General features: G+C 32.5%; 4 protein-coding genes across 4 annotated transcripts; 2 read left to right on the forward strand and 2 right to left on the reverse strand.

The window, feature by feature from the left end:
• Positions 1-76: 76 nt before the first annotated feature.
• On the reverse strand, positions 77-2,833 carry LOC123713430 (docking protein 2). Its single transcript, XM_045667088.1, has 2 exons — positions 2,634-2,833; positions 77-2,287 (listed from the first exon to the last, which is right to left on the reverse strand). The coding sequence occupies exons 1-2, from the start codon at positions 2,715-2,717 to the stop codon at positions 737-739; spliced, it is 1,635 nt and encodes a 544-aa protein (XP_045523044.1). The 5' UTR covers positions 2,718-2,833; the 3' UTR covers positions 77-736.
• A 617-nt stretch (positions 2,834-3,450) lies between these two features.
• Positions 3,451-4,282, forward strand: LOC123713004 (U6 snRNA-associated Sm-like protein LSm1). Its single transcript, XM_045666457.1, has 3 exons — positions 3,451-3,602; positions 3,683-3,867; positions 4,049-4,282. Exons 1-3 carry the CDS (start codon positions 3,542-3,544, stop codon positions 4,220-4,222), a joined length of 420 nt encoding a protein of 139 aa, XP_045522413.1. The 5' UTR covers positions 3,451-3,541; the 3' UTR covers positions 4,223-4,282.
• A 129-nt stretch (positions 4,283-4,411) lies between these two features.
• LOC123713002 (rho GTPase-activating protein 19) lies at positions 4,412-15,915 on the forward strand. The gene is made up of 10 exons (XM_045666455.1): positions 4,412-5,040; positions 5,188-5,372; positions 5,778-5,987; positions 6,209-6,417; positions 7,207-7,397; positions 10,755-10,927; positions 11,415-11,560; positions 12,430-13,011; positions 13,977-14,143; positions 15,144-15,915. Exons 1-10 carry the CDS (start codon positions 4,928-4,930, stop codon positions 15,640-15,642), a joined length of 2,475 nt encoding a protein of 824 aa, XP_045522411.1. The 5' UTR covers positions 4,412-4,927; the 3' UTR covers positions 15,643-15,915.
• LOC123713003 lies at positions 15,896-18,132 on the reverse strand. The gene is made up of 3 exons (XM_045666456.1): positions 17,994-18,132; positions 16,422-17,231; positions 15,896-16,045 (listed from the first exon to the last, which is right to left on the reverse strand). Exons 1-3 carry the CDS (start codon positions 18,041-18,043, stop codon positions 15,925-15,927), a joined length of 981 nt encoding a protein of 326 aa, XP_045522412.1. The 5' UTR covers positions 18,044-18,132; the 3' UTR covers positions 15,896-15,924.
• Between the last annotated feature and the right edge of the window lie 873 nt (positions 18,133-19,005).

Genomic DNA, 19,005 nt, shown 5'->3' on the forward strand with positions numbered 1-19,005 from the left:
GTTATAATATGTATTTATTAAGTAATTTTTACTACATGTTGATATAAACATTTTATAAAATATGGCAAAACTTACAAAAAAAAAATTAAATTGTGCATAAATTTTTAGCACCTGTTGTGTGCTTATTGTATATATTGGCACAATATAGTAATTATAAAAAATATACATAATTTGTAGTATCTTTAAGGCAGTTTCAGATTTTGATATCTTAACATAAAATAATACTTCATAAAAGCCTAAACTACAAAACTCTTTGTTAATTACAAATTAAATACAATAAGGCTTTTGCATATTATAAGTAAACCTACAATAACAACATTGTAAGGGTTACATTAAGTCAGATTTGCACTTAAAAATATTTAATACTATAATTAAAAGGCACTTTAAAATCACAATTTCAATAAGTAGATGTATGGATTTTAGTTTTTAACTAATCTTTTACAATAAAGGAATGTTGAACAGTCTCATCTTTTACACATAATAATTAATGTTTTATATATGCATGATTTATTATTATTACATATATATATATTTATACATATTTAATAATAATAGCTTAAATTCCTTTCAAAGGTTTGAATATTTGTAATGGAATGGTAAAACTTACATTGTATTTGTTTGTAATAATTATAATATAGTGTAAAACTGAAGTTTATGGTAAATAAGAAGAGTTAATATTACTTCAGTAGTAAAATTCATTGTTTCATTCAGTCTTCATAGTTTTAATCTCTTCTCCTTAAACTCTTTTAGGACGGCTGACAATAGCATAATCAGTACCATTACAATTACTATGTGTAACATCTTCTAAACCTATTTGGTTTTGAAGTATTTGAGCCTGTGCTGCAGTGGGTACTTGGGGACCAGGAGTGTTTGGTTTTCTAATCATGCCATAGCCCAAATGAGAATCATCTGCCATCCTTGCAGTTTGCATAACATTTTCAACTTCATCATAATCATTCCAAGTGTCTTTGCTCTTTGAATCATTCAGAGCCAATGTTGTAGGTCTTGCTTCAATTTTCTTGTATCTTGAGGATTTATTTAATTTGCTTGTTGATCCAAAATATTGCAATCTATCGTAATTTTCATCCTCAGGATCAATGACAGGACTGGGCAATAAAATAATTCTTGATGTCTCTGGTCCTGAGGTATTCAAATTATCCTGTGATCTTGATATTAATTTCATACAATTAGGACTGTCTCCCAAATTAGGAGTAAATTCCGTGTGATCTGGATCATCTATACCCAAGGTTTTCCAAGCTTCACTTCGCACTTCCACTTTATCATATGGCACTAATGGAGGACTCTCTTTCTTAATTTGTTCAATTGGTTCATAATTATCAAGTTTTTTATATCTACCAAAGTCTATGCTTTCATCAGTAGAACTTGTTGTTTCTCTTATTTTTGGTATATTTACTATTTTTCTTGGTGGTTTTTGTGGTTTTGGTTTTAGTGCTGGTTTTGGCATTAAGAGGGGAGCTTGGTCTCTATCAGTACTGATACTTTGTTGACTTGATATTGATGGAGTTTTGAATGAAAGAGAACTTAAATTTAAATCATCGGGCCGAGCAGCCACCAATGGACTTCTTGAACCCGGAAATAGGTTAAGACTTGGTTGAATATTAAACTCTGAATGTTCTGGACTGTGCAAGTTATCATTTCCTATCATTTGTTTCATAGTTTTCATTTTTAATGATAAACATTTAAATATTTCTGACTGATTTGGATGCTCTAAATGGAAAATGCCTTCACCAGTATCGCATTTTCTACCAGCTTCAAATGTAAACTTACCCTGTCTATATCCATAACGTCTTATATATCTATATGGCCAAGTAGCATATAACTTATGGTCATTAACATCTCTCAATTCTATGGCAGTTGCTGTAAGAAGAAGCAGGTACCTAATAGACTCAAAGCTACATCTTGTTGAAGCTTCTGAAGGACACATTTTAACAGAAAACACACCTTCCCCTGATGAACAGTAGAGGTCATTATCTTCATCACAACTGATAGGATTAGACGAAACTCCTCTAAAAGCAACAGATTGTAGTGCCGTTACCCATTCTAATGTTTCTGCTTCTGACTGAGCACATATTTGTTGAGTGAGAGACTTAGTCAAAATAGTTATAGTGTTTGGACTAGAATGTGTTATTTTGATGCAATTTTCTAAGGTTATTATTTTCGGAATAGCACCAGTTGTAACGTCATCCTTGGTGTCATAAATTTCCAACCGTTCTATACCTTGTTTACTTGCATTTAACAAGACGCAGTATTTTTGTTGCCAGTTTTTCTAAAACAAAAAATAGACATAATCATACATGGCATATATTCTGATATCTGCCTAAATTTAGTTTTTTTATATTAAAAATAGGTTTATACATGTAAAAGTACATTATATATTAAATTTTACTAGATAAGTCACACATATTATATATATTCAGGTCAAACTAGACATAAACTTGAATATTTTACAAAAATATGGATGGGCAGGCTCAGCATTTATAAGTTATGCTACTCACAGTCTGCCTGCAACTCTGAGTCATTAGAAAGCATGTATCATAAAGGCGCGCTCCATATTACTTATGCAAAAATGTATCGTAAATATAATAACATAGACAATAAAATTATCACAATACCTTTTTAGGAAATTTACTAAACATATTTCCTCCGGCTGGGGGAAACAATAAACAACCCGACTTTATCTCATCGTCCTGTTCCATAGTGGAGATATTTTCTTCAAAATTTTGTTTTTCATAAAAAATAGAAATATCCTATAGGGATACTAATTAAATATGCAGAAAATTATATTCATACATTAATTGGACAAACAAAAATGTAAATATTTAGATCTACAATGAAAAATACACAAAAACACCACAAAAAGAAATAAAAGGATTTTTCTACCTAGATGACAATTAACATATTCTGAGGACATATAACTAGTGACAGGTTATAGATAATAAAAATAACACAATGTATATACATACATGCACCAATTCCCAACTTGAGATAATATTTAAACATCTAGATGTGAAGTAAAATAATAATTGATTTACTGAATTTTAACAAGCTTCATTTAAAATTTATTGCGTTAAATATTGATCTTGAGATGGTAACCATATTGATGAATGTGTTAACCTAGAATAAAATCGTTGTTAATGTTTCTTTCTTAAAGATTTAAGAAAGAGCGAAATAGTGGAATAAATACTTGGGATCATTTGATGCTTTGGTGATGCTGTTTGTTATAAATATAATTTTTATTTCTGTTCCTTGCTCTGTAGTTTTCCCTGTGGTGTGATTAGTTATCTGTGGTGGATTTGTATAATATTCAAATACTCAATTTTATCCTCTATGTGTCGTCAAATTGACATACTTGATCCCACTAATAATATATCTTAATCTGTAAATAATAAACCAAACATTGACAGAATCATAGATTTATTCATAGAATTAATATTATTTTTCTACGGAGTTTAAAACATCAAAGGATACATTTTTTTTAATTTGAATTAATATTAGTATTTAGTTGAAGTCGAGTATTAAAATGGCTACTAATAATTTAAATCCTCTAGAGGGTACTGCTCATCTGCTTGATGAACTGGACAGTATGTGTTATTTTTTTGGTAATGCTGGAATGGTATACCTTTCACCATACATTGTGAACTAATTGTTATTTTTCATTAAGAAAAACTCATGGTTTTGCTGCGAGATGGGAGGACATTAATTGGCTATTTGCGATGTGTAGACCAATTTGCCAATTTAGTACTTCACAAAACTATTGAGAGAATTCATGTTGGAAAGGAATATGGAGATATACCCAGAGGAATTTTCATAGTGAGAGGTGAAAATGTAGTTTTATTGGGAGAAATAGTAAGTGGAACAATATAAGTATACTGTAATTCTTATCATATTGATAATCTTTAATTAAAATTGTACCGTCTTGTTTAAAATACTTCAACCATTTTTATATAAAATAGTCGTTAAATTAATTATTTTAGGTTACAGATTAGATGCAAAATAATTGTAAGATAAACTTATGTTCACATTACAGGACAAGGATAAAGAGGACAATCTACCATTAACGGAGGTGTCTGTTGATGATATATTAGATGCCCAAAGACGGGAACAAGATGCCAAAATTGAGCAACAAAAAATTCTATCAAAGGCCTTAAAGGAACGAGGACTTAATTTATTAGCAGACTTAGGACACGATGACATGTTCTAAAAATAATATACTTCTTTTATCTTGTTATTGATTACTGTTTAAGCAAAAACTTTTCTATTATTATTGTTTTACATTCTTTTTCAAGCTTCCCTAGCTGAATAAATTAGAAAATAGGTCATTAAATTATGAATCAATTATACTAATGATAATTAATATTTTTAATAATTTGATGCATAAAATTAGTCATTGGTAATATTAGAGATAGTTTATTAATTAGTTTTAGGAACATATCATGTGTTTTAGTAATTTAATAATTACTTTAATAAATCACTAAGGGCGGTAGGGTTTATATTTTAGTCATAATTGCAGTGAAATTTAAGTGCCACAGACTGGTGTGATAATTCTGAAGTTATTATATTTATACGTTTTATGTATAATTTATCCTTATGGCAACACCGAACTCAGGCTCATCTAAAAAAAGTGACCGACCGTTGTAAAACTGACAGTTGTCATTTTTTAAATAGCGTTTATGAAAATACTTGTTCGCCGTTTATTTTGTTTTTAGTTTATTAATGCATAATTAGTACTGTATAGTGTAAAATCATTGTGTATAATTATTTAGATAAAATCCAACAGTAATCTAGTGGACTTTTACTAGTTTTATAATAATTAAAGACTAGTGCTATTTTTAACATGTGATAATTTGTTGCAAATGGTTTGATTCATTACCATATATTATTGATACCGTGATACATAAAATTCAAAATGAGTTGCCCCGATATTAAACTCATCGAAAGACTCAGACAAGAAAATTTGGAACAGTTTTTTACTTTAGTACGGATGCATTTATCTTTTGTTGTGGATATAAACACAGATGAGTATGTTTACATTTTTATTTTTTACAAGTTTTATTGATGAGCTAAATTACTTATTTTATGCAGTATTGAATACACATCGCTTACATAAAATGTTATATCTTGTCTTTAAAAAAACAATTACCATTTGCCTTGCCTTTGCCTTTTCAGTGTTGATTGTTCAACTGATAAACCAAAACAATTCCGATGGAATTTTCACAAAAAAACAAAAAATCTAGGAACAACACCTAATCACAATACTAATAATACCAAAAATAATGTTGAAGCTAATTCTATCACTGAAGAAGGGATTTCCAGACTAAATGAACTTATTGCCTTCCTCTCAAAGGCTGAAAGTAAGTTGCTCATAGTTTTTAATTGATTTAATTAGTTTTTATGAAACTATACATATTCTGAGTAGAAACACAGTTGCTAGTCAGATTATAATTTTTCCTATCCTACACAAAACACACAATTGGAGATTTATAAATTTAAAATCTCCACATTTACTGACCATCTGTTTGATTGTAAACAAAAGATAATTAAACTCTTTGTGTCTTCAGCGGCCGACTCCTGTTCTCATAGGATTTAGCCATGAAAATATCTACATCCATATAAAATTTGTACTAAGTATGCTTTAAACCCAAGGGACTTAGATTTAATATTGCTTTAGGTAAATGGTTGCTACAACCTTGATGTAACTAGTTGTAATAAATGGAATCCACTGTGTTTCAATTCTACATAACAATCATATATTTCAGATGTTACCCAAGAAGGAATATTTCGTAGAACAGGCTCATTGAGTCGTCAACAGGAATTGAGGCAGTTACTACATACAGGATCAAACTTGGGCCTTGATGATAGTAAATTCTCTGTACATGATTGTGCTTCAGTTCTTAAAGGATTTCTAGCAGATTTACCTCAACCACTACTTATGGATCAGTATTATCAAACATATTGTACCTTGGCAGGTTAGTTTACCAAGTTTTCTTTTCTTAAAATAAAGCTTGCAAATGATAATTCAATCAACAAAAGCTATTTACAGTTATTACAAGGCATAACTAATATTATGTTTGGTTAATGTGACTATACTTAAATACAATTTCTGGCTAAATTAAAACTGGTTTAAACATAAATTTACATGGTCAGCAGTAAAGGGGAAAAAATGGATGACGATTGTCTTAAATTCCAGCACAATATCCACCAAATGCAGAATCATCAGAGGGTAAACTATTGACAGCTCTACAGCTTTTATTGTTACTGCTTACACCATCACATAGAAGTTTTCTTGAAAGACTGTTAAGTTTGTTGCGTCTTGTTGCTGATAATGAAGCAAGTAACAGAATGTCACCTGATACACTGGCCACAATGTTTACACCACACCTGTTATGTCCGAGAAAGGTAAAAATCTAATTCATTTACTACCATAGATTATTGATTTACTCAACCATCCATAAAAAATGGCTCAAATAAAAAGCAACAAAAACGGCTTGCTTGTTTCAATTATAATTTGTTATTAAAGTTGAAATATATTTCTCTGCATACGGCTGATACAATTTTTTAATTTTGAAAATTCATGGTAATAGAGAGGTTATAACATATGCTTTATTAAACAAGTGAAAGCGAATGTTTTAGTTTGAAATAAAAATCCTTAAATGCATATTACACCAATATTTCAGTGTTCATTAAGTAATACCTTTTGAAACCTGTACAAAGCTTACAAATCTGCTTTGTATATCTTACCCGTTAAAATATCGCCCAATAGCAATCATCTCGTAATTCTGCAAAATAATGAAAACCATTATTAACAGCCAGCTTCTGGGCTGTCTAGGCCACTGGCTGATCAGCGTTTGTCATAGGGCTGTGGTAGTCGCTCAGCTGGTGACCTTGTAAACCTTACTCATAGATGGGGTGGGGCAATTGTATCCAAAGAAGAGCCGGTTAGTTTATATATAGCGCAAACCCTTAGAACTGGTGTGGTAAAGCGCACTTGAAGCGTCCAGTCTATGGGCTCCGCAGAAATTATGCGACTGGATTAAGACGAACAAAAGAATTTAAAAAAAAGACGAACGAAAGGTTTATGGTGAATAGTTCAACCTCACTGGTCCAACACGCGATATGATGCGTCATTATATCACAAACGAACGCCACGTTTCATCTTGCGTCCTCCATATTTGAAATTTATTTCAGCTGTCACCGGAGAACTTTCATGCAGATTCAATAGCAATGTCGCCGGTCATTAGCTTCATGATACGTCACTCGTGTAGGCTTTTTGAAGCGCCCGCGCAGCTCGCTACTGATTCAGCGGCGTACTTTGCTCTACGGGAGAGAAAACGGATCATGTCCCCGGATGTTGATTTGGATGAAAGCATTACTGATAGGTATGGTTCATTTCAATTTCATATATGGCAAATATTACTTGCAAAACTCGATATTTTAAGTACTATTTCAGACGTAGATATACTGAAATTGTTATGTGTAATACTCGCAATAAATACAATAGTAAGGTCACATTTACATTAAAAAATACGAAGGAAGAGGTTATCAATTCCATCTGTAATTTTTATATTTCTGATTTTTTTTTGTACACCCTGAGTAAATTTTGTATGTAAAATACAACTGTTACCAATTACAAACTGTTACCTGCTAATTAAGTGAGGGCCAGCGGTGAATCCCAAAGAAAACCAAATTATATTTTAATTATTTTATTTATTTATTTATTGTATAAATGATCTTAATATAATGGAAGTTGGTGTGGTGGAAACACAAACTGGTCACAGTTTTTCAGTCCACCAGGACGTCAAACATATTTAAATCATTAACATATATACTAAGGCCAGTCACATACAAACTATAACATTATAACAATCAAATTTCTTATATTCGAATTATGTATTAAATGACGGTAATGTTTGATTTATGTAATATTTTTTTATTTTAATTTAATATTGTTTCTTGTTATATTAGTAAGAAGTAGTTACGAGTTAATAAATTTGGAATAATGTAGTCTAATGTTTTTTCCCATATAAATTATTGTATTTAGGTAATAGAAATTCGTATTGTCTTTTGTTAAAATAGCTTTTACACATTAAGAAAAACACTTTTTGAACGGATTAAAGCTATGTATTATTATTAAAACTTATAGTTATTTACATAATTCTAATTTTTTTTTCCGACGTTTCGCGTACTTTTCAGCGTGCGTGGTCACGGTGACTGAAGATGAAAGGTGTTAAATGTCAAAAGTATCACAGCTGCATTGAAAGTTGTTTTATCTGTATTTATTGCTCCGAAGTTGGTATCGACTAAAAGATGACGCGTTTTTGCAAATATACTAATTTAATAATAATACTTAGAGCTTTAATCCGTTCAAAAAGTGTTTTTCTTAGTAGAAATTCGTTTTTTAATTTTCTACGTGTTGAATAGTGATAGTGAGTTTTAATTGTTATTTACAATTAACTCACTCACTCATTATCTCTATATTATATCACTTAATTACTACAATAATTGAGATTTAACTAAATATAACTATTTAATCTGTTCGATATGAGGTGCACGACAAATAATCTATAGTATTATAGACTTATTACTAGTTGACAGTTTGACGGGTACGATGTGAGGTATCCGATCAAAGCTGTTGGTATCTGTTGTCCGCTTCCTTTTATATTGGTGTTGCGTACTGTTCATATACAGTCGTGGTCAACTAATTAGGGACGTGCAAGATAGTGAAGAAAAATAACCGGTTATGTACATACAAATATAAAACCCTATTGATTTCTCAGTAACTATTATTTGCATAATTTGGTCCGATTTTTATGCTTTAAATAGCTGTAAATAAAATAATAAATAAATAGAAAAAAGTATTTAATATCAAAGGTTGAATATGTATTCAATTTTAAGGTATAATTCTGTAGCTAGACATTTAATTAAGGACAGTGAACTATAATGAAAAATAGAGTTAAACAAAACTAATAATCTGCAGTATTATAATATCTTCAACAGCTCCATTTTATTACGTGTAAAATCAGTAGCAAAACCTTTGTTAGTAATTACCGCTTGACACTGATGTGGCATAGACATTATCAGTTTCTGGCATGTTTCGATAGGAATGTTTGCCCATGCCTCACAAAAAGCTTCATTAAGTTCATCTAAAGTTGTGGTACGATAAGTGGCTACTTTTTTCTTGATTTCGTGCCAAAGGTGCTCGATTGGGTTAAGGTCCAGGCTATTTGCTTGCCAATCTAGCACCGATACTGACTGACTGGTAAGAAACGACTTGACTGAACGGGCGGTATGTTTCGGGTCATTATCATGCTGAAACGTATATATAATAGGGAGATGCTCCTCAGCATAGGGAAGCATCGTTTCCTCCAATATTGCCTTGTATTGATGTTGGTCTAAGTTACCCTGAACTTTCCTCACAGGTCCCACTCCACGTCCAGAAAATGGACCCCACATTTTAATGTTTCCACCGCCATGTTTCACCTGCTTTTTTGTGAATCTTGGATTCATTTCCGCTTTTACTGGACGCCGTACGTATTGCCTTCCATCTAAACAAATCAAATTAACCTTGGTCTCGTCAGAGAATAATACATGTTGCCATTGGGCGTAGGTCCAATGTCCATATTTACGTGCAAACGCCAAACGAGTTTTTCTATGTTCTTTCTTCAACAACGGTACTTTGCGAGCCACTCTTCCGAACAACCCTGCTTCTAGCAGACGTCGTCGAACGGTCCTCGCTGAGACACCAGCTCTTTCGTCTGTCCCAAACACTTCGTGTTTAATTAAAATAGAGCCTAGAAACGGATCTTTCTTAGCTAACCTGGTTATCATTCTATCTTCTTGCGGAGTTGTTTTTCTCGATCTTTTTGTTCTGGGCACATTTAAATCTGTGTTATTGCGTCTGATATGTTGCAATGCATTGTATACCATAGTTTTTGAACAATTTAAATGTTCTGCTATTCTTCGGTATGGCCAACCATGCTCGACAACAAACTTCATGAGAATTTTTGTTGTGTTGGATCGCAACTTTTATTTTTACCCATTTTTCTTAAAAATATTTTTCAAAACTTAAAATAAATATCGGGATTGCCGCCAAAACTACCACGAAACAATAAGAGAAGAAGTAAAAAAGTATTGAGATTCAAATTTTGAAAATAGAACGCAATATCTCAGTGTCCCTAATTAAATGGCCAGTCAGCATTATTTGAACAAATAGCACTACAATAATCTATCAGCTATACTGTAAAGAGGTTTAATGTTTAAGAAGTTGTTATTGTTTGTATAATCGGGCACATAAATGACTAATTATACTTACATGTAAGAGATATGGAATATGGTTTAGACTCGTTGGAAAATAAAAAATAAATTCACAATTCGCTTTAACCAAAGAGTGTCCCTAATTAGTTGACCACGACTGTATATGACATACTATGGATATGTAACATGCTTTAAACATGTTGACAGAAACTAGTCTGTTTAAGCATGACGCAAAAAATATAATATAAATTAAATTAATTTTTGCCGTGCGACTATCTACCTGAGGCTGTGTGTTCGATTTATACCTTTCCTTTCTCGCTTTAAACAATCGAGATAACGATAATTCCGGCATTTGACCCAAAAATCTACGGAGTGAGGCACATAAATCTGATTTGTTCATTATAAAGAAAATAAATGATTACGATACAGATATCTAATTGACTGATTGTTTGACACGTTTTATTTTTGAAATTACTTTTTAGGACAGCAGCAAGCACAGTGTACACATTTGTGGACCGTCACCGCACACAAGTCGAGAACGAGACCAACCCAACAGATACTGCGCTTGCGCAGCTTTACGCCCATATCCAGGCATTGCCCGACTCACAGCACAAACGACGCCTTGTCAAACACTTCAATAGACAGAATGGATATGGTATGAATTTATTTTAAATATGTTTGAATTGGGTTTCATCATTACAAAGCTTTGTAATGATTTGTAAATTATATTGATTTGCAATATAATTTACAAATCATTACACAATAATTGTATTGATTAAAAAAATGATAACAAATTACAGTTTCGATTAGAGTTAGGGTTGAACAGCTCCGTATTTATAAATAATAAATCAATGTAATTGTTTAAACTAAACTCTACACTAAACTACTCTGTCTCATTTTATCACAGCGTAAACACAATATAATATAAAGAGATGAAAGAGTAAGTGCTTTAAAAGTTCAATAAGATAGATTTTTCGTGTTAATTTATTCCATAATTAACATTATTGTATGCATTATTAACATTTGCTTGTACGGCAAAAGAAAAACATCATGAGGAAATCGGAGAAAACAGAAATCTAAAGCCAAAACCAAGGGTTTTGTAGCGTTAATACGATACAAAATTGCATTGCGATGTATTTTAGGTACACCAATACAAATACAAAGAACGGGAAAAGTTGCCGGGTCGAGAAGTTTTGGCGATTCAATAAAACGACACATATTTAATAAGGGTATCTTAAACAAAACGCCAAAGAAGGGATCGACATCCATGATCCATGCTATTGAAGAGGTATGTAGGCCTTGCATCTGCTTTGATAACCATTAATGTATACAAACATAGACTTATGTCAAGTTACTTTTCAATAAAATCTATGTATTGACTCGACGCTTTGTCATACTGTTGTGGCCAGCGAATACTCCAAACAATGTGAATTAAATAGCAATAATTTATTAGTAGTACTCGTAAATCAAAGACGATATTAAGCCGACATATAAAAATCTATACAGAAACGAATATTTATAAACTAACCTCTATGTTAATAGCACCTGTATTTTAATTAAAAAGATCTTAAATGACTTACTTCATAGTAGCATATTTTTTGAACAAATCAAATCTATCATATTTTGCCAAAGCCCCACACAAATTATTACACACGGATACTCTAAAAAATCGTAACATTACTCCTTTTAATAAAGTGTATTGATAATACACATTCAGTGCCTAGAATACTAAAATTACAAAATTTAGTACTGTCCGGTAGCGACGTGTAATTTGACTAATACAGTAATTTTGTTGATAATAATAAAGTTTGGTTCAAAGATACTTTATTTCTCGAAGAATTACATTCACTTAGTGAGAAATTTGACTAGGTTAGTAATGTACATCGTGTTATGAAACTTTTTTAAATAATAAATGACAATTAATAAATGTATACTCCCAAATCCAAAGCCATTTTATATTCTTGCTAACCTTCTAAATCATACTTTTAATTCAATAAGTGCTGAAAGTTTTAGAATAGATGTAAATAGATTTTATTTAAAAGAAATTTTAATCAATGTCTAAGTTTGTATACAGCATATCTAACCTCTGATTCATGTTTTTTTTTCTGTCATTCTTCTAATTTTCAATCACGTGCTAAACGCATGCCTTATTTACAGAAGTGCAAAGGAAAGTTGAAATTCTCTGACGATAGCAAAGATGTATCTCACAAAAATATCGTTCTTAAGAATTTAGCCAACAAAATGGCGAGTTCCGAATCTTTAGATGACGATTACGAGTCGGACGTTAGCAACGAAAGCACATTATCCGACGGCGCTTTAAATAAATCTAGGAAAATGAGTCCGAAATTCGTTTCCGAGCCTAACTTAAGCGCGTTAGACTCGAACGACGAAACTCCGAAAAACACAAAGAAACGATCAAGACTGTTCAGATCCAAAGTTGTCTCGCAGCAGAGCAAAAAGTATCAAAAACGTTCCAATATACGCAGTACGCCTACATCCTGTGTGTCATGCGTTGAGGACCAAGATACAGATAGCGAAGTTTGTACGCCAGAAACTACGCCGAAGAAAAACAGACTCTACGACAACGATATAGAATTGAAAATTAATTATTTGACATCTACTCCGGGGGTGTCCGAGGTTTTTGATGAGGAATGCTCGACGCCATATTCGATTAACTTTAGACGCGCCTCAATGTCGCCTATAACACAATCCACGCAGAAGTTATCTAAAGCGATGCAGGTTTGTGCTTTGCATGTTTTGCGCATGAGTGTTTTAAATCATCTCTATGTTAACGATTCTCATTTCTAACGTGAATTTTCTGTTAAATATAAGTATATATTTTTCATAAAATTTATATATAAAAAATGTGTTCGCGTCTGTAAGGGCATTTTTTTAAATGTAATAAAAGGGAATTCGGTAGTTTAATATAGATCACTTAGCAGGCTCACCTGATGTTAAGTGATACCGCCGCCCATGGACACTCACATGCCCATGGCTCGCAAGTGCATTTAGAAAATAACCTAGAATTTTAGGGTTCGACTCGCGCCGAAACTTAAACCACGAAAGCAATAGTACTGACGTGAAAAGTAAATCGGTCTTAGAATAAAACTGTTTCATTAGATACTAAGAATACAAGGGTTCAAGAAAAGAGCGTACCAATTCATAAAAGGTCGGCAACGCACTTGCGAGCCCTCTCGCCCGCGCGGCCAATAATAAAAATAGAAATTCACAGATTAGGGTAAAAAACCGCCTTCACCGGGGAAGGCGAGGACCATTACTTCGCACTTCGCTCACTCCAGTGAGCTTCCGTCCTGCCCTTTAGGCGATTGACCACCCCGCGACGGCCCAAGCCGAGGTTCGAGTCTCACAGGAGACGCCCTTGAGCTAGCCGCGGGATAAAACGCCATTCTGGCCGAGCTACGCTCGCCAAAACAGCCCGAGCTGAGCTGTAAAGGCCCTTAAGGCCAACAGCGAGATTCCATTAAAAAAAAATGCGAGCCCTCTGGCATTGACAGTGTCTTTGGACGGCAGTAATACTTAACATTAGGTAAACCTGTTTGCCCTCTGTTCTATATTTACTACCGACCACAGTATTAAGTGTAATAAAATAAAACATCTTTTTATCAATGTAAATACATTTGATATAAGGAAACCACTAGTTAAATACGTGTATAATTAGTTGATGCTTACAAATTGTTTTCCAGGAATCAATAATGACGCCACGTTCTCGCAAACCTTTAATAATAACAACGTCGGAACATCGAGACATCCCCGAGACGCAAGACATTTACCAGTCTTTGTCTCCGAAGAATGACAGTGATTTCGTCTCTTCTGAGGATGAGATAACTCGTTCTAGTTATTCTTGTGAAAGGTATGTATTAGCAAAAACACTTTTTGAACGTATTAAAGCTATGTATTATTATTAAAACTTATTATTAAAAGTTAAAAGATCACGGTGACCACGCACGCTGAAAATTTAGAATTATGTAAACAACTATAAGTTTTAATAATAATACATAGCTTTAATCCGTTCAAAAAGTGTTTTTCTTAATGTGTAAAAGCTATTTTAACAAAAGACAATACTAGGTATGTATTAGCTTGAAATTTTATGGATTCAAGTAAAAACATTTATTAATTATGGTTCATGTTTTGGTCATTATTTTTGCATCAATTATTTTGTAATAACGGGTTTATAAATTTAGTCCATAATATTAAAAGAAATTTAGTAAAAACAAAACACTACTCAATTAAAAATTGACTGGATTTAAAATTAGAATTCCATGTTTTTAATTAATTTATATTTACACACCCAAATAAATACAAAATAGATTTCAAATAGTATGAACGTCATTGTCATAATATCCGGAATTCTTTGCATAATATAATAAAATTATATCAGAAAAGTAATGAATATACAGTGGAAACTCTATACAACGACACTGAAGGTACTATGTATTTTATGGTGTTATAGAGAGTTGTTGTTAAATGGAGAGAAGAAAATTTTATAGATTCCTACTTATAAGTCATGGTCAACAACAGTTTACACAGGAAAGCAATCCCAATTTGTAAATCAAAAAGAATTTCTTAGAAAGTTCGTATGCATGATTCCGACGGTCGAGTTTATTGCGGGCTACAATATTAAAGCAACAAAAGAACGTACACAGCTGCGCAGTTTTTACTAATTTTCGCAACTTAAAAAATACTTTATCAATCAATTGTACTCGTTATTGAGAGTGGGTGTAATGCTATGTAGAGTGTATCATTGCATCGAAGACAAACGAAACCAACCAAAGCCAATTGATTTCGCCGCTGTAGGCAGTCGTTAAATCGAGGGACGTTACACTGTATATATAAAAGTAATATATTTTCAGGTCAAATTCAGCAAGTGCATCGCTACCCCTTAAGCAATTCGATTCTCGATCGAATTGTTCTGAATACAGTCTATGCGCACCAAGACTGTTCACGAACGAGAGAAATACCGATTTAAACACAACACTAATCGATGATATACCAAAGAAATCCGAGGACCAAAAATCGTTATCCGGCCCATTTCGGGAGTATTTATTAAGTAGATCTGTGTTGACTGCTACGCCGATCGATCTATCGATTCTAAATAAATCGAATGACGATGACAGGTTGACTGATTCACTATTGTATTGTTTGGATGGTAATGTACCGTCAGATTTAACTTCATCCATTGGTAATTTGGCAGTCGATATATCGAATAGGTCACCTTTAAAACATTTGAATTGCGAGTTAAGTCCAAATAGGAAGAGATGTGGGAGTACTATAGACAGTATGGAGAATAAGAAAGTGATGATTGAGAAGGAAAATTTCAATCACTTTGAATTACGGGAAACTGATTTGTAAAAACGCATTTCGCGTTGTTTCTTTGAAAATGATGCAAAGTGGGTTCCGATATCCTATGTAGGTAGATAATATTTGTTGATTTTGTTGAAAGCTCTCTGTTTTTAATGAAGACGTCGCAGAGCGAATTTGCGTAAACTTACCTCCGTATAAGGTGCCTTAAGAATTATTTTTAATTTGTCCGTGTATTGTAAATAGCGTGTACGTATCGTATAGTCATTATATATTTGATAAAACTTGTATTAAATATACCAAATAATACAATAAACTGTATTTTTCTTTACTTCATATGAGACACATAACACAGCATGCGATAATAATTATACAAGTGAGGTAACAATAGAATTGGCAGCAAACTCGGTAGAAACAGTTGACGAATTTGTTTGTAAACGATTCTCGGTGATTGCTGAAAAAAAAACAGAATTTTTGTGTCAAATATTTATGAAATTCTTGAATGAAAAATTTAATAGAGCTAAGAAAACACATCTAACACTCGCTAGTACGGTGATGGAAAAGTGCCAAAAAGCCTCGTGTCAGTCGGGCACTGAAAACTCACCTCCTTGTCCAATGGTTAAATAAATGATCACGAAACAGACACAAAAATGTGACCCCCAGACTTAAAGGTGGCGCCACTGGTTTCTTTTTATGATGACAAGAAATCCATTATTATTATTACTGGGATTACTTAAATGTAATAAATAAATAATTTGCTGTTTTATATCCCAGTTCTACAACTTATTTTAATATAGAGTGAAGAGAAATCCTAAAATGTAAATACTTACTATTTCTTAACGTAAACGGACTTTGATTTTTTCGCTGGTTGCACTTGAGCCGGTTTTTCACTTATACACAAACCCCTGCATTCTCTTGCAACAATGATAGGTGCTTTATATTTCTTCTCAACTTTCGGAACAGGTTCATATTTGCGAGGAAGTTCATAAATTGGCTGGTCGTAGTAGAGTTTAGGTTGTTTCTCTACAATCGGGCTTGTCATGTATTTGACTGTGGCATCTGTATTTCGCGGGTTATATTTGACTGATTCAGGCGGCTTGTGCTTGACTTTAGTTGGAGGTGTATAAATAGGTCTTTCAATTTCGTGTTGCGATTTTTTCCGTTTAAATCTGTCCCAGTTAATTAAATCTTTGTGCGTCGGTTCCAATTTTATTGGTTTTGGTTGAACATGTGTTTTTTCACTTTTAGGTGATTTAAAAGCCTTATGGAGGAATGGTTTTTGTTTCTGTGTTTCGATAGGCGATATTCTCGGCTTAAGACTTTCCCAGCGAATGAAATCTTTTAGGCGTTCCCGCTCAAATTTTGCCTGTTTCCTCTTGGCAACAACTTTTAACTCTTTTTTATGTTCCTTTATTAGTTGGTTGAGCGCCCGTTTTCGTCTAAACCATCGACATATTGGTGTTCTGAATCTTCTCAATGGCGGTTTAGGTGCTGGGGCATGTTTACTTCTAAAGCTAACTGCTTTTAGAAAGTTTACCACCGTTGGTTTCTTTGTAGATGAAATATGAGTTTTTGGTTTTATAAGCGAAATTTTGATTGGCACTGGAAGATTTTGTGACTTCTCTACGATAATTTTGGGCCTGAAATGTGGATTTTAGAATTACAATGAGTGGCATTGAGCGTCTTAGCCCTGCGAATTTATCCATCCTTGTACAATAATTATTAATTTATTACAAGAATATGGTATAAAATAATATTGCATAGTGCAATCGAAAATTGTCAGATAGGCGTGCAAATTTGTCTCAATAGGAATTGTATGACTCATATCAGTTAGTTCTTAAATTATTTGTATGATAAATATCATATTATACGTTATCAAATTATAATTGATTATAATCTTTTACACAATTAATAATTTACTGATTAATACGTTTTTTCCAAAAGTAGTATCTTGAGATCTTATAGTGTTGCAATTGGTAAATGATTGTAAATCTTCATTGCCATACAAAAGGTGTTTTTTCTATACAGTTCCATATCAATTTTTGGCACGGCCAATTTCCCCCCATGTCTACTCAAACAGATGTTTATTCCCGTTGACTTAAAAACATGTAAGTTTTTGTGAACGAATAAGAACATTTCTAAAATATACATACAGAGAAGGATAAAATTTTGAGCTTCTTAAACACAGGTACGCAACTATCAAGATAGTTTGCTCCATTACAATTGCTCTAATACATTTTTTAACTAATACTTTTACTTTAACAGTAGTTTTGATTTTATTCAGAATTTATAATTTTACCCCCTTATTCATAAACCCATACGTATCGCGACCAAATAAACATTACCAATTTTTTTTTAAATAGTTAATATTTACATCAAATTTTCGTTTAGGAATTGCTTACCCTGTATATATTTTAGTTACTTTTTGTTTTGCACGAATAGACGAGGGCATGGTCTGCCCATGTCATGCAAGAGTTTCATTAAATTCCGGTCATATTTGTAATTTATTTACATTTTTAATATTCAATTGTCTCATATGTCTGCTTGCTTGTCATAGTTGACTTTGTCATTCAATTTATTTGAAGGACAATATTGGGCAATTTGATAATAAGGCATATTTGATTCAAGTAGATTAAAACAAACCACAGGAGACTAAAACTGTTTGTTACGTATTACGAGGCACTTTCTTAAATATATAGAAATTATAATAATGATATAGCGTTATTTTATTCCATAAAAATGCTTATATCTATGACTAGCCATTAACAGTAAGTAATAAAATAAAATGTTATATTTTTGGACACCTCACGGGTAAAACCAAGGTAATGAACAATTTTCTTATTTTCCGTCGCCGTCATCACAATTTTGTATGTCCATCAGGCCGGTTTCTCGACCTTACCTTGAGGCCGCGGCCATTTCACCAGTCTTTGTGTACCTGTGTGTCCATTCAATATCCATTTTCTTTGAAGGGAAAAAATTAATGCATCAGGGATCTTTGTTCTTTTCGGATATCTGTATATCTTATTTTGTCCTTTGGCTTGATGCCAAGGTAACTTCTCTCCGTTTTTCTTTGTGTTTTCTGGATTTTGTATTCTTTTTAAATCAAACGTCCAAATTGGCAACCATAGCAGTTAAAACTGGTAAAAAATCCAATTCCAGTGTGGATATTCGGTTACTGATACCGAATTTCTCTGAAGAACTATCCGCTAAGCAATAAACCCAGAAGTTATAAGCTAATATTTGCACACAAATTATTTTAATTCGTTCTGGTTTTACAACAGCTTTGAAATCACCACAATCATCATTATTATTCTTTAATGAACAATGATTCCAACTGTTATCTTATCTCTTAACGGAACTAAGAACATGATGGAGCATTAGCAAGTACTAATTTACTTAATGTTTTATAAAATA

The sequence above is a fragment of the Pieris brassicae genome, chromosome 8, assembly GCF_905147105.1.
Source record: "Pieris brassicae chromosome 8, ilPieBrab1.1, whole genome shotgun sequence".
In the NCBI taxonomy this organism is placed as follows: Eukaryota; Metazoa; Arthropoda; class Insecta; order Lepidoptera; family Pieridae; genus Pieris; species Pieris brassicae.

Coding starts and splice junctions, on each gene's coding strand:
- LOC123713430 (XM_045667088.1), bottom strand. CDS start 2,717: ATGGAACAGGACGATGAGATAAAGTCGGGTTGTTTATTGTTTCCCCCA. Junction 2,288..2,633: donor TTAGTAAATTTCCTAAAAAG/GTATTGTGATAA, acceptor TTTTTGTTTTAG/AAAAACTGGCAACAAAAATA.
- LOC123713004 (XM_045666457.1), top strand. CDS start 3,542: ATGGCTACTAATAATTTAAATCCTCTAGAGGGTACTGCTCATCTGCTT. Junction 3,603..3,682: donor TCTGCTTGATGAACTGGACA/GTATGTGTTATT, acceptor TTTTTCATTAAG/AAAAACTCATGGTTTTGCTG. Junction 3,868..4,048: donor TAGTTTTATTGGGAGAAATA/GTAAGTGGAACA, acceptor TTCACATTACAG/GACAAGGATAAAGAGGACAA.
- LOC123713002 (XM_045666455.1), top strand. CDS start 4,928: ATGAGTTGCCCCGATATTAAACTCATCGAAAGACTCAGACAAGAAAAT. Junction 5,373..5,777: donor CTTCCTCTCAAAGGCTGAAA/GTAAGTTGCTCA, acceptor CATATATTTCAG/ATGTTACCCAAGAAGGAATA. Junction 6,418..7,206: donor ACCTGTTATGTCCGAGAAAG/GTAAAAATCTAA, acceptor AATTTATTTCAG/CTGTCACCGGAGAACTTTCA.
- LOC123713003 (XM_045666456.1), bottom strand. CDS start 18,043: ATGCCCTCGTCTATTCGTGCAAAACAAAAAGTAACTAAAATATATACA. Junction 17,232..17,993: donor GTAACTAAAATATATACAGG/GTAAGCAATTCC, acceptor TCCACATTTCAG/GCCCAAAATTATCGTAGAGA. Junction 16,046..16,421: donor TCCGTTTACGTTAAGAAATA/GTAAGTATTTAC, acceptor TTTTTTTTTCAG/CAATCACCGAGAATCGTTTA.